Source organism: Hippoglossus stenolepis, chromosome 21 (genome assembly GCF_022539355.2).
Source record: "Hippoglossus stenolepis isolate QCI-W04-F060 chromosome 21, HSTE1.2, whole genome shotgun sequence".
Lineage (NCBI taxonomy): Eukaryota > Metazoa > Chordata > Actinopteri > Pleuronectiformes > Pleuronectidae > Hippoglossus > Hippoglossus stenolepis.
In genome coordinates, this window is record NC_061503.1 from 1,784,436 (window position 1) to 1,798,497 (window position 14,062).

The 14,062-nt window shown below is 42.7% G+C and overlaps 2 protein-coding genes across 2 annotated transcripts; one reads left to right on the forward strand and one right to left on the reverse strand.

Annotated features, from left to right (window-relative positions):
• Positions 1-1,158: 1,158 nt before the first annotated feature.
• Positions 1,159-8,665, reverse strand: nrbf2b (nuclear receptor binding factor 2b). Its single transcript, XM_035146827.2, has 4 exons — positions 8,456-8,665; positions 6,316-6,400; positions 5,257-5,297; positions 1,159-3,256 (listed from the first exon to the last, which is right to left on the reverse strand). Exons 1-4 carry the CDS (start codon positions 8,546-8,548, stop codon positions 2,558-2,560), a joined length of 918 nt encoding a protein of 305 aa, XP_035002718.1. The 5' UTR covers positions 8,549-8,665; the 3' UTR covers positions 1,159-2,557.
• Positions 8,666-9,250: 585 nt separating this feature from the next.
• LOC118101029 (NHL repeat-containing protein 3-like) lies at positions 9,251-12,787 on the forward strand. Its single transcript, XM_035146650.2, has 3 exons — positions 9,251-9,755; positions 10,895-11,097; positions 11,244-12,787. The coding sequence occupies exons 1-3, from the start codon at positions 9,497-9,499 to the stop codon at positions 11,841-11,843; spliced, it is 1,062 nt and encodes a 353-aa protein (XP_035002541.1). The 5' UTR covers positions 9,251-9,496; the 3' UTR covers positions 11,844-12,787.
• Positions 12,788-14,062: the final 1,275 nt, after the last annotated feature.

Genomic DNA, 14,062 nt, shown 5'->3' on the forward strand with positions numbered 1-14,062 from the left:
CGAACCAGGTAGGGGGAGTCATCGAGATCTAACCCCACCCCTACCCCAACCTGTCAGTCATTCACATATTCACATTCAAGAACCCTAATACGTGGGTCTACTACATCCTTGTAGGCAGTGACGTCTTGCAAATCCATTTGAGCTGTTTCTTCACCAGTGATGCAGATGCACTTTGAGGACTCATTACTTTTAATGCTTTGTAAAAATGTAGTGGAGTAGAAAGTACAGATATTTGCTGATATATGTAGATGAGTAATATAAAAATACATGAAAATGTACTTCAGTACAGTAACAAAGTAACTGTACTTTGCTCCATCTCCTCACTGGATTTCACTGCACGTTTACAACATAGAGTTCAGTCTGTGTGTTTTCTTTATGTCCAGCAGTGAGAAGCTGCTGGAAGAAGCCACTGTCCTCGACCTGCTCAGCAGCAAACAGCAGACAGACACAGTCAGAGAGCAGCTGGTCAACATGGTGGAGCATTTAGCTGCTACAGAGCCTGATATTTCCCCCAGGAGCTGATCTAACAGAGCTACAGCTGGAGACACCTTTATGAATGCTGGGCGTGTGCACAGGTAACTGTTTGCTCACGTGCTTTAACTTGAAGTGTCTTTTGGAGCTGTCAGCCCTCCGGGGACATGGAATTCATTAATGCAGCTTTACAGGAACCATGACCATTTTGCTGTATGTTCATTTATATTGAGTCCTGCAACATCTAACAGTGCGTTACACCTCTAAATGTGTTCCTCTGTTTCCATGCAGCCACCGCTTGTCATTCAGCAGCCTATAGTATGAAAATGAACTTTAGATAACTTGCCTGATGTCATCACATGGCTATGCAGTTCAAATAAGTATGAACCTACAACTGCACTGCCACATGACATGGTGCAAACCATCATTTTCACTCGTGGATGAATTCATTATGTTTCAGAAATGTCTGTCTGCTTAAAGAGCCCAAAAGCATTAAACTAGTGTGAACAGTGATCTGAGCCTCTATCACCTGTGTGTGTGGTTCAACTTCAATCACACTCATCTCACGTTAGAGGGTTTCATATCATGCCAGTGTTTGTTTGTGTGTAGAAATATTGCTGATGTTGCAAAAAAGGCATCAATCTGAAGAAAATGTGCTTATTCTCAAAGACAAAGAAACACGACACATTAAAATCATCAAAGCCTTTAATTTAAATCTGATAAAGTAAAATAAAAAAGGCAGCAATGTAGTTTTTCATCTGTGACTGAACCCACTGAACGTAATCCTGATCTGTGTGTGTGTGTGTGTGTTAGGGTCAGACCAATACAACTGTAAATAAGTTCCCGAGTTAGAGCTGAGCACTTCTGATGATTCTATTAAAGGAGCAGTTCATCCACAAATCAACATCTGAGTTTGTGTAACATGCAGTGAGAGTGAAGTGAGTCCACGCTTCTCCGTGACAACTGACGATCACAGGAACATGTACCAACCAAAGCACAGACAGACAGGCGCCATAAAGGTGCTGCTGCAGCTGGGGCTTGTTCTGAAACCCAGGGTCCATGATTATCTCCTGGAGTCCTGGAAAAACATTCTCACGATATCTAGACACTCATATCAGACAATTATAAACACAGGGAGATAGGCACATTCCCACTTTACAGAATTAATAACTTCAAACTGATCTTTTTTTCTTCTTTCTTTCCTGTAAAGAGGCAAAAGAGAACAACTTCTGTTGCAAACAGTCAAAAAGTGACTCAACATCACACTGACATTTGTAATGACACAAACGATTAACTATCCATCCACGTAATATCAAGACAAAACAATGTTCCTTACTTCATTTTCATTAAACTAAATAGTCTTCTAGTAATAATTTCAACTTTAAAGTCATTGGCTGGCTAGAACCTAGTGACACTGAAGCCTGCACGTGTTGATCTTTTTGTAGTCTATTGTTTTATTCGCTCATGTCAACCTCTCTCTCTCACACATACATAAAAGGATAATGTATTCACTACTGTACTGACACTGACACAAAGTCCAAAATGTTATGTTAATGATTGACCTATGGATAGCAACCACTATCATGTAGCTTTAGAACACTCATGTTATGGCTTTTTTCCAGACACAATAATTCCACATATTTCACAATAAAATACCCAATTAGTCACGTCTCTGCTCTCTGCTCAGTTGTCATCAACTGACAGAAACATCTGTGACATATGGTTCAATGCTCTGAAAAAAAAAGTTGGGAGGTGGATGTTTCATTAAGATTTATTTTGTCAAATTACATTTTTAAAGCCAAGAATGACCTTTCACATGCAATCTGAAAAACATGTTCCTGACATCTTCAGATGGTACAGAGATGGACGCCATACTGACTCACAACCTCACTGATGTTTCAACTGACTTTGTGGGTGAACTAAGCCTTTACTTTTGACTGAGTTGTATTAGTGGAACAACTCCATGTGTCTGAATCTTCTCAGCACTCGGCAGAGGTGTGATCATGATTCTCATGTCAAACACATGGCATCTGAAGTCAAAAGTCATAGTGATTGAACCCTTGTGATTATGACTGTGTGTGTGTCATCACAGTTTATCTCTATCCAGTAGCTCCTGCAGTTCATTCTGGATGTCCTCTGGCAGCTCCAGTGGAGGCAGGTCATCCAGACACAGGTCTTCCTGAGCAGGCATCTCCAGCGGTGGCAGCTGGGGGATTGCAATCTCCTTCCCCTTCCCTGTGCTTTTCCTCTCCTGCCCACCCCCTGTTCCCATAGCACCGCCCGCATGCGGGAGCACCCAGAGCTCGGAGCGCTCCACAAAGTCCGCTGCCTCGGAGCTCAGCCGGGTATTTTCCGATCGCAGCCGCTCGTTCTCGGCCAGCAGGCGCTGGTTTTCATCCATCACGTGTTCGACCACGCGCCGCAAGTCCTTGATGGTGGTCAGTTGTTCTTCCAGGCGAGTTTTGTCATCTTTAGTGGTCTTAGAGCCGGGGCACGGTGGAATCAAAGGCTGGCAGCCTCCAGTCTGCCGAGTCTGAAGCTGGTAGAGTAAGGTGTCATACTCCCTATCCCTGATTCCTTCACACTCTGAAGCTGAAAGACCTTCGGAGCAGGGGGGCTGGCCTGCAGGCTGGGCTTGGGTATGAAGGGCAGCGGTGCTGGAGGGCTGCACCAGGCCTGTTCGGGCCTTCGTTGCCTCACGGCGAGCTTCTCTCTTCCAGCGCTCTTGGATCAGTCGCTGCTGTTTGATATGACTGTCCCTCTGAAGCTCCATGGACAGACGAGCCTACAGACACAAGTATCAAATGGTAAAATGGTAAATTGCTAAAAACAGTGAAGATTTCTTTTTTAATGGGAGTCAATGGGAGCCTTCAGCAAAGGAAAGAGTGTCAGTGGTCATAGAGCATGCCTCGACCGTTGGAGTTTTGTCTCTCCTGTGAACACAGTGCTTGTTCATTGTGGGAACTGTTGGGTTTCTCTATAATTTTTTACGGTCTTGACCTTCTATGTAAAGTGCCTTGAGATAATGTATATTATGATTTGGCGCTATACAAATAAAATGGAATTGAAACACTGAAGATCCTGATTCAACGCAATAAAGACAAGTTTCAATTACTAATCTAATATGAATGAAAGTGAGAACGACTCATCTTGAAATTGACATGATGTGATCTGTTGAGACACATTACATCAATTTCACTTCATCAGTTTGTGGGAGCTGTGGAAAACACGTTATCACTCCCTATTGTATACTGCTCTTACAGACTGGAGGATATTCACTAACAAATGATCTTTGGTTGAGTTCAGTCTATATTGTGGCAAACTTACTCTTAAAAATATGTCAATGATGTTATACATATATATCAAATTCATGGATATAGGCTCTAGGGATGTCACGAGAACCAATACTTTGGTACCAAGTCGATGCCAAAATTCTAAAAACATAACGGTGCTCTGTTTTTACAGTACCGTAGTTACTGAACAATATCAGCCCGCCACTGCAAAATGATTGTCGCCTCTGCTTCACACGTTACTTTACACGTTAACAAGAAACACCATCACTAGTCACAAGTTGCCAGGACCTGAACAGCCTCAAGTTTCTGAGACATCCCAAAAAACATCCAACATTTTGCACGCACGCAGTTCACCTGCCAAACACAACGTGACGGAGCACAGTCAGGACATCAATGTTAAAGTGACTGGAACGATCCGGATTCATGATCCAACACCATTGATTAATAACTTAATAAATGTGATTGCCAGTTTGTCTGAGGAGCGACAGAGATCAGTGCGCACACACACACGGACACAAACACAGCCGGCCTACCTGCCCCCGCAGCTAAAAAGAGTCCTAGAGAAAACACTGATAACATTAGCACTTTAGATACATATTTAATGTTTTAATGGCCTGTCTCCACCCCACTACTGTAGTAACCTGCAGCTTGCGGCCTGGCACTGAGTATATAGGTAGGCGTGTGTGTGTGTGTGTGTGTGTGTGTGTGTGTGTGTGTGTGTGTGTGTGTGTGTGTGTGTGTGTGTGTGTGTGTGTGTGTGTGTGTGTGTGTGTGTGTGTTAGTACATTGCATTTGCAGCATCTGCTGTATCAATCAATTCAATTATATTTGTATGGTGCCAAATAATAATACACATCATCTCAAGGTACTTTACATAAACATTAACTGAATTCTCGTAATTTTCCAACATGCCACTGTTGTTTTGAAATGTTAACAGTGTTTTCTTTTTAGTTATTACTTGAAGGCTACAAAGCTACTGTTGTTTTTTTGTATGTTCAAATATTTCTAATAAAAGGAGTGAATGTTGAAATACATGGGAATTCTTGTTTAGTTTTTTTACAGTAGTACCTAGAATCCTGGAATTTCATGGTATCGGTATCAACTACTAATTTTGGTATCATGACATCCCTAATTAGTACATGATATAATAAGGTAACTTGTAGAGATTTTTAGCATAAAATAGCAGACAAAACTGTGAGCGTAAACAAGATTTGTAATAGAAGGAAGGTATATTGTTGTCCTGCATCAGGTTAAGAAGTTACATGTGACATAAGGGACTCACTCTCGAACCCTTTGGTTGACTAACAACAGTATACCTACACTATTATTACCTGGTTCTTCATTATTGCACCTGCCAAGAAAAATCCAAGGTTCCTGGCAAATACACACACACACACACACACACACACACACACACACACACACACACACACACACACACACACACACACACACACACACACACACACACACACACACACACACGTCTCACCTGCTCACACTCTGTTGTCTTCATTGCATCTGTTAAAAGATCTGGGGACAAACGGACAGAGGACTGATTAACAACAACTTTGCCTGCAGCCCCTTGAGTTCAAACAGTCTTACACCAAAACAGATAGAAACGGCAATTTCTTAAAAAAGGGGCAAAATGTAAAGGCTCTAAAACACAGACGTACTTACACAATGATGTGGTGACGTGCATCAATACTATAAAACATGCAGCTTGATGCACAGTGGAGTCATAAAGTATTTAGACACAGGTAGCTGTTGTTTTTACTCGAGCACTACACTGAAGATTAGACAAAGACGAAGAAGTTAAAGTGTTGTCTCTTCGCTTTCATTTGTGGGTGCTCATGTCCACATCAGATAACTACTGCCCTTTTAATGTACTGATGGTGGGAGACAGAAACAAGTAGGAAAAGTTAGCATTAGTCATTATTACCTCTGCCAAGGAGGTCATGTTTCTACCCCTGTCTGTTGGTTATAATTTGTTTTAAGTTTTCTGTAGGATTACGCAAAAACTACTGAACGGATTTCCATGAAACTTCAGGAAGGAAGGGACACGGGCCAAAGGGGCGGAGGAGTTTTTATCACTTTCTTTACCTTTAAAAGATACATTGTTTTCAATTTAACATTTTCACCAATTTACAAGGGAATAATGCATGAATCTAGATGGGGAAAAAAAACCAGATCGATCATTTGGACCTTGGGGTACGTATTTGCTCTGCTGGGGGCCATTTCATTATTTACGACTTGGTTGCATGGTCACAACACACAGCAAGTAGACCCAGAACTTGCTGGAGTTATTACATATCCCATCTAGCCAGAGAACACCTCAGGAAGCTGTCTGGAGGAGCTGCCACTGTGACTTGACCCCAGATAAGTAGAGGGAAATGAATGAATGGATGGTTGAGATACAAGGATGGGTACAAGGAAGGAAGGAAGGAAGGACAGACAGACAGACAGACAGACGGATAGACTGACAAGCAGACAGAAAGACAGACTCTGGTGGGGACAGTGTAACGTACTCTGTCAGTGTCATCCAACATACCTGCTGCTTTTCCATGGCAGGATATAGCCTCTTCATACTTTCCTGCCGATACCAAACGGTCTGCCTTCCTGCACTGCTGATGAGCCTAAAGAGAGCGAAGGGAACAAGGGGAGAAGGACAAAGAAAGAATTGGACACAGCTAAGTTAGAAGTATCAAAAATAGAGAGGAGAAGGACTGTAATGTGTTAAATGGAAGCATAGTGCCCAGACTTTAGGAAAGAACAATCAGAGGAAATGAGTTGCAAAGAAGTAAGAAAGGAGAGACAGGTGGGAATGGGGCAAGAGATGTTTGGTTCAGTATGTAATGTAATACATTTGTAAATGATAAATGCATTTATACAGCACTTCTCTAGTTTCATTGACCACTCAAAGCACTTTGCACTACAAGTCACATTTACCCATCCGTACACACAGGAGCATTTTATCTGTACTTGAAGAGACGTCTCTCAGTGACATTATCAGATGGGAAACTATGATTTGGTGTTTTACATCAATAAACCTTTGTGAGTGGAAACCCAGCAAGACTAATTTATCAAAACACCAGTTATACAAGGAACAGAAAAGACTTATTTTCAGCTTGGCAAAGAGTCTCCCATCCACCACTAGTTCTGTGTTAATCAGAGCTTGGTAGACCAATAACTAATTGCTATGAAGAAGTTACAATGAAAGCTGAAAGTATGTAGGATTAGTGTTAAGCCTTACTTGCCACAGTTCTTTCCTGTCCCTGTTCCCAAACCAATCCCCCTCCCCGTGTCAGAGGTGCTTAAAGGGATAGTTCACCGGACTTTTTTTTATTCACTCATTATCTGCTCACCACTCAGCCGATGGAGGGGTGGGTGAAGTGTTTGAGTCAACAAAACACTTTAAGAGGTTCAGGGCTAAAAAGTGTTCTAGCCCAGTCGCAATTAAACAACAGAAAAAAAACATAACATCCGCAAGCCCCGACATTCATATTCGACTTGAGGTCAAGTTTTAGGAGTAAATCTCCACTACCGTAAGTGGCGATGCTAGCGGATGTAGCCACACGATGGTGTGCCCAAGGGTCCGTGAACACACCTCAGAGGACGGTATCAGAGGACATTTAGGCTAAAAACATGGTGTAAATGACGCTGTTTCGAGTGAAATATAAATTTCGGGGCTTGTGGACACTTGGACGACACCATACGGGCAGTCATGGATCTTGAGAAAAATCTGGCATCTTTTGGGGACTGATATCTTTAAGTGTGTGCAATTTGGTGGTTTGATTAAATTGAAGCGGTCCATTGAGCCTTGGGGGAGGTATGCGCTCTTCGTTTGACAGCATGTACCAGGCCTAACTCAAACCAGAGGTCATATACTAGATCTGGTTATTAGTTTGGGAGTCTGAGGAGTGTGAAAATAGGCGTTGATCAAAAAACTTCGAAACGTTTACATGACTGTAAGGCGTGGACTTTTCAGAAAGAACAGATGCTCTTCTTTGAATGTTACAACACATGGGAGACACACACCGAGCCGATCCACCCCTGACCCTAACCCACTATCACTATCATGTGATGATGAAATAAGGGGACATGTCTGAGGAGAACTGAAGATGAACTCCTGTAGAGGTCCTCACCCTTGGAGAATCTATAACAAGCAGCACCGGAGGTGACTCATGAAATAACAAGTAAACAACACAAGTTCATTTTTCCTTTCAATTATCACCCACCCAACACTTCTGGTGGAACAGATAACTTTTCTCGAGGTCAGTGTCAGTGCCAGTAATGTCTATGTACTCAATTGACAATACAGATTATATCCAGTACTACTGAGGTGGCGTGTCACTGTGACTGTGGGGATGATGTTAGGAACAGTACAACAACTAGTAATCATTACACAGCTTTGCAAACAAGTTAACAAGTAACAGACTGGTCCCTCACAGCTAACACCAACTTCTGTACACGAACCAGACTAATATAAACTGACAAGGGACACTCCGACTTCCTGTTCTGTCGAGGACAAAGCCGACACGTAGCCTCATGTGTAACAGACAACACGGCCACGGCGACGCGGTTGCAGCCGCTAACTTCCAGTCGGAGCTAGCTAAAGTAGCTAACCTCTGCGAGCCCCTAGCTACTGTAACGTTAGCCTGCTATTGCAACATCGAGTGGGGGGAACTTACGAGGTTGAGCGAACTGTCCACGACCTCCATGGAGTCGATTGTTCGAAGGGTCCCGCTGCATGAAAGGTGTCTCTGTCCCGCGCGGACTGTCATGCACGCCGCGGGTCCCAATCTTCCAAATCCAGTCAGAAGACAATTACAGTGAGAGAAGCTCAGACACGGACCAGGCTGCGTCAACACGTCACCACGTCCCGACGTCACGGTGGTCACACGACGCCGCGTCGAGTTTCCGGGAACACAAAAGGCTTGTTAACAAATTAAAAGCCTGAAAATGATAGCGTCAGTTCAAAAATGAGCTTCGAAGGAACATGCTTTTGACACATCTATGTATCTACAAGTTATGTCCAAATCCACAAGCTGAGCGGTAGAGCATTAGCCAGGATCTATGTGTCTTGGTTTTTCAGTTTTTAGTTTTTTTTTAATTTAGCGCAGATTTTAAAGAAAACATTGAACCCCCGAAAAATATTTAAATTAGAAAATACCAAATTGACGGGAAATGTTATAGCTAACCGAGTCAGCAAATTAATATTACAATATTTAGCCCAATAAAAACAAACAAAACACTAAAAGCAATACAAAAGCAAAATATGTTTATGTGGTGTGTAGACGTGTTCCAGTGTGAGTGTGTGTATGTATTTGTGTGTGTGTGGGGGGGGGTGCATATAAACATGCATTGCATATTTCCATAGACAACAATACATAAAGGAGGACAGTTATAGAGCAGCGGTTAAATAGTCTTTTACTCGTATATGGTGTATTTATTATTTTAGCTTTTATTGTGATGTTATGAACGGAAGTTATTCTGTCTCACGTCCCAACCCGTTTGGTTTCCTCATGGGGAAGTGAATTGACCTCTTCTTGTGGCTGGTGGGCTTCCAATCTCCTCATACAGATAAATACACGGACTTGAACGTGTTGTTTTGTTCGGAGCGGAACGTGTATTTAACGCCAGAGGACTCCGGTCAGTGTCCTCCTCTCCAGCGGTGTCGGTCGGACATGTTCAGCTAAGGGCGGGGAAGCAGGACATTGAACGTAGCACAGATGTTGATGAAGAAGAGAGGCCACGCGTGTCTGATCGCCTCCAGTATGGGCTCGCTGGTCGTGTTGATGATGGTGCTGTACGGGACCATCGGCTCCCAGTCCGGCAGCGGCTCCAGCCTCAGACGGGACTACCAGCTGCTGGGCAGACCTCTGTACAAGCTGGACCTGGGCTGGCCCCGGAACCCGGAGCTCTTCACCGGGGACGTGTTTGCTGTGGCAGTCGACCAGTATGCTGGTGTTGTGTATGTGGCACAGAGAGGTAAATACACTCGGCCCACAACAGCACATCCACTCAGAGCACTTTGTGTGATCAGTGTGTTTGTACACAGGTAAAAGCATTTCCTCATTTCACATTTGTGGATGTGAATCCTGATGTGAAAATACATCCTGAGACTTTCATGTGAATCCTCGGCTGAAAATTAGATATATGAATATTGACCTGTACTTAAAGGGATAGTTCACCCAAAAATGAAAATGCACTCATTATCTACTCACCACTATGCTGATGGAGGGCCAGGTAAAGTGTTGTGAGTCCACGGAACACTTTTGGAGTTTCAGGGATAAACAGTGTTGCAGACAAAACCCATACAATTGAAGTCAATGGTGACAGCTTCTTAAAACAAAAACAAAAAACAACAGAAAAAAACATTAAATGCCTCCATGCTGCTCCTGTGGTGTCATCCAAGGGTGCATAAGTGACGACATTCCAATTCGACTCGAAACGGCGTCATTTACACCATGTTCTTATCTTAAATGTCCTCTCAGAGATTTGTAAAAATTGACACAGATTAATGATTGTACAAAGAAGCGGTAATATAATTTATAGATGATTTTCTAATATAGACAAAGCTCAAAGTGATAACATATGGCTTCATTAATGGCTAAAAGATAATTTACTAATATAAGTTAATATATGTTATAAGCTATTAATAAGAACAACATTTGGGCTGGCCGAGAGTCTGTCCCAGTACCCATGTTTGCAGTCAGTGGAGGGATAGTCACATGGACTGTAACAGCAGTGCAGTTGTGGACAAACAGTTCCAGCTGGGAACGGTGAAGATTCAGAAGCAGAAGACATCTGGTTCTGTCATGGCAGATACACTCAGCTGAGTGTTGACATAACATGTTGACTAAAGCCACAACTACCCTGTCTCTGGGTGTTGCTTTTCCTGAGTGAGGTGACTAAAGTTCAAGTTGACTGAAATAAAGTAAACCTGAATTAGAGGCAGATATGTACCCACTATATTCCATTATATAGTTGTTTAAATCCCCCAACATGCAGAATATTATTGTAATTTATGCAGTTTTTGTTTCCCTCTGCTGTTCTTTTCTCTTGAGCAAGTGAAAATCAAGTGGATAATAAATGTTCACCCAGTTTTTGCCTTTGTTGTTTTGCAGGTGATGGTGTGCCCAAGGTGCTGGTGTTCACTACAGATGGAGATTTCCTCATGTCCTGGAACACAACCACACTGGAGATGCCTCATGGGATATTTTTAGCAGATGCAGCCTCATCAAACCCCACTGTGTGGATCACAGATGTGGGGAATGGCCCGTACGGCCACTGCATCAAACAGTACTCACCAGCAGGGAAGCTCCTTCAGGTAACAGCTTTATCTACAGTAGGATTTCGGTGGTAGGGATTGTTTGTTCAGGTTCACCCTACTGGATTTACACTTGAGTATTTAAAACATTTTGTAGCATTCGCCTGTCTGTTGCTTGTTTTTGATTATTTTCTTGTATGTGTCAGGTGCTTGGCACACGAGGGAAGCCAGGTTCTTCGTTGAACCCTCTGCAGTTCGACCAGCCAGCCGAGATCTTCATCCATAGCTCCGGGGAAATGTACATTGTGGACGGTGATGGTGGAATGAACAACCGCCTCATCAAGCTTTCTAAAGATCGGCAGGTGTTGTGGATGCATGGAGAGGCAGGACAAGGCCTGGCTCAGTTCTACATCCCCCACAGCGTGACTGTGGATAACGCCCTGAGGGTGTGGGTGGCCGACAGGGGCAACAAGAGGATCCAGGTCTTTAACTCCATCACAGGAGACTGGCTTGGGACGTGGGGGAGCTGCTTCACGGAGGACGCGCCCTACTCTGTACGTCTGACCCCAGACCAGAAGTACTTTGTTGTTGTCCAGCTCAACACCAATCAGATTTCCCTGCTGGATGCACCACCAGTGGGTTTAATTGGCCAGTGCAAAGTGGTCAGTGTGATCCAGCTGGCTGATGATGTGAAGCCCCACCTGGTCGACCTGGACCTAAAGACTGGAGCTCTGTATGTGGCTGAGATCGGAGCTCAGCAGGCTCAGAAATTCACCCCCTTCAGTCTGGGTGGGAGATTCCTGTAGAGCTGCACTGGGCTTTAAGTGAAGAATTCTAAATGGCAGAATCAATTTTGAAAACTGTGCCAATTATCAGAACGTAATAATTAACTTTAAAATGGACAAAACATTTTTGCACAAATTATAATGTAATTTGCAGTCATGTGAACCCAGTTACCTGCATGTCTTTGGACGGTGGGAGGAAGCAGAGTAGCTGGCACAGCCCACACAGACACAGAATGAACATGCAAAGTCCACACAAATTTCAAATGGTTCAGCTCACACCTAATTTAAATATAGTGAAGTCAAAGACAGAGGCTCTTGTTTATGGGCTTGTGGAGCCTGGTAGTCCAAGTCAAAAATCCACCCACAGTGCAAGACTATCAGAATAATACTAGACGTATTTAAAGTAAACGTAATCGGGACAGGTCCCCTGACTAAGCATTTGCTGGTTTAAACAGTCCATAATATTCAGTATTTACTACTGCAGTGTAATTCGATGAGTGTTGTTGACACCAGTGACAACAAAGTATTTATTTGACAGGAAAATAATGTTTATTGTTTAATTCAGATTCCATCCTTTAGTTTTAGGAAAATGCTCATGTAAAGTTTGAAACATAACGACTTCTACTAAAATACATGAATATGCAGGTAAATAAAAGCAGGTTTCTCCACAACAAATAAGGGCATCATGATATTGTTGTTCTTATAAATCAATAGTTATCAATAATTCCTAAATGAGCATATGGTTGATGGGTATCTCATTGTTTTTCTGCTTTTTTTGAAAGTTATGTGCCATTCTTATTACTTTCCTTGACATTGCACTGCTTGCAAGGCTCAGAGCTTCTCTTAAAGGGATAGTTCACCCAAAAATGAAAATTCTCTCGAAACGGCGTCAGTTACACCATGTTTTTAGCCTAAATGTCGGCTGTCTAATTTGAATGTCGGGGCTTACAGACACTTGGACGACACCACACGAGCAGCAGGGAGGCATGTTGTGTTTTTTTTTTCTTGTCTTGGACGTTTGAAGAAGGAGTCACCAGTTACTTCAATTGTATTGGATTTGGCTGCAACGCTGTTTACACCTGAAACTCTTACAGTGTTTTGTGGACTCAAACACTTCACCCACCCCTCCATCGGCACAGTGGTGAGTAGATAATGAGTGAACTATCATTTTTGGGTGAACTATCCCTTTAAGCAAAGGCTTTTCTCCACTGCAGACACTTTAAAACCCTTTTGTGCTTTTTGCCAGTTCAGCCTTTAAAGGACTATGTCGAGTTGTCCTGTCAACAAACAAACGTTTTGAACTAGGTAGGTATTGAACTCCTGCATTGTTTATAGCCATGTTTACTAGTTTGCAGTTGTCTTCCTGCAGGGATATTCCTTGTCGTGTTACCGCCACGTGTTGATCAGGAATATCGTGATGCTATTGGGATGACTGTGCATTGTGCCACATTGTGTGTGTGGCCAAGAGACAAAACAGGGACCCACAATGCTAGTAGAGGTCGAAAACTCAACAGGGAACCTGTTTAAAGACGTTTGTATGATTGTATGGGCGTACATGTATAAAAGGCTAGAACTGAACTGTTTTGCACAGAGTCTAATGAGTTTGTATATATCATTGAACCCAACAGCACTTCATATTAGAGCATTGATTAATTCTTCCTGATGAATTATTATGTTGTATTGCTTTCTCTCAGTAATCTTGATGTATACAGTGCCTTGCATAAGTATTCACCCCCTTGGACTTTTTCCCATTTTGTACTGTTACAAACTGGAATTCAAATAGACTTAAATAGACTTTTTCCCATTTGATCAACACAACATGCATAGTACTTTGAAGGTGCAAAATACCTTTTATTGTAACACAAACAATAATGAGAACAAAAAAGTTGACATCTGTTGGATGCATAAGTATTCACCCCCCCTGAGTCAATACTTGGTAGAACCCCCCTTCGCTGCAATTACAGCTGTCTTTTGGGGTATGTCTCTACCAGCTTTGCACATCTAGAGATGGAAATGTTTGTCCATTCTTCTTGGCAAAAAGCTGAAGCTCAGTCAGATTGGATGGAGACCGTCTGTGAACAGCAATTTTCAAGTCTTGCCATAGATTCTCAATTGGATTTAGGTCTGGGCTTTGACTGGGCCATTTTAAGACATTAACATGCTTTGATCTAAACCGTTCCATTGTAGCTCTGGCTGTATGTTTAGGGTCATTGTCCTGCTGGAAGATGAACCTCCGCCCC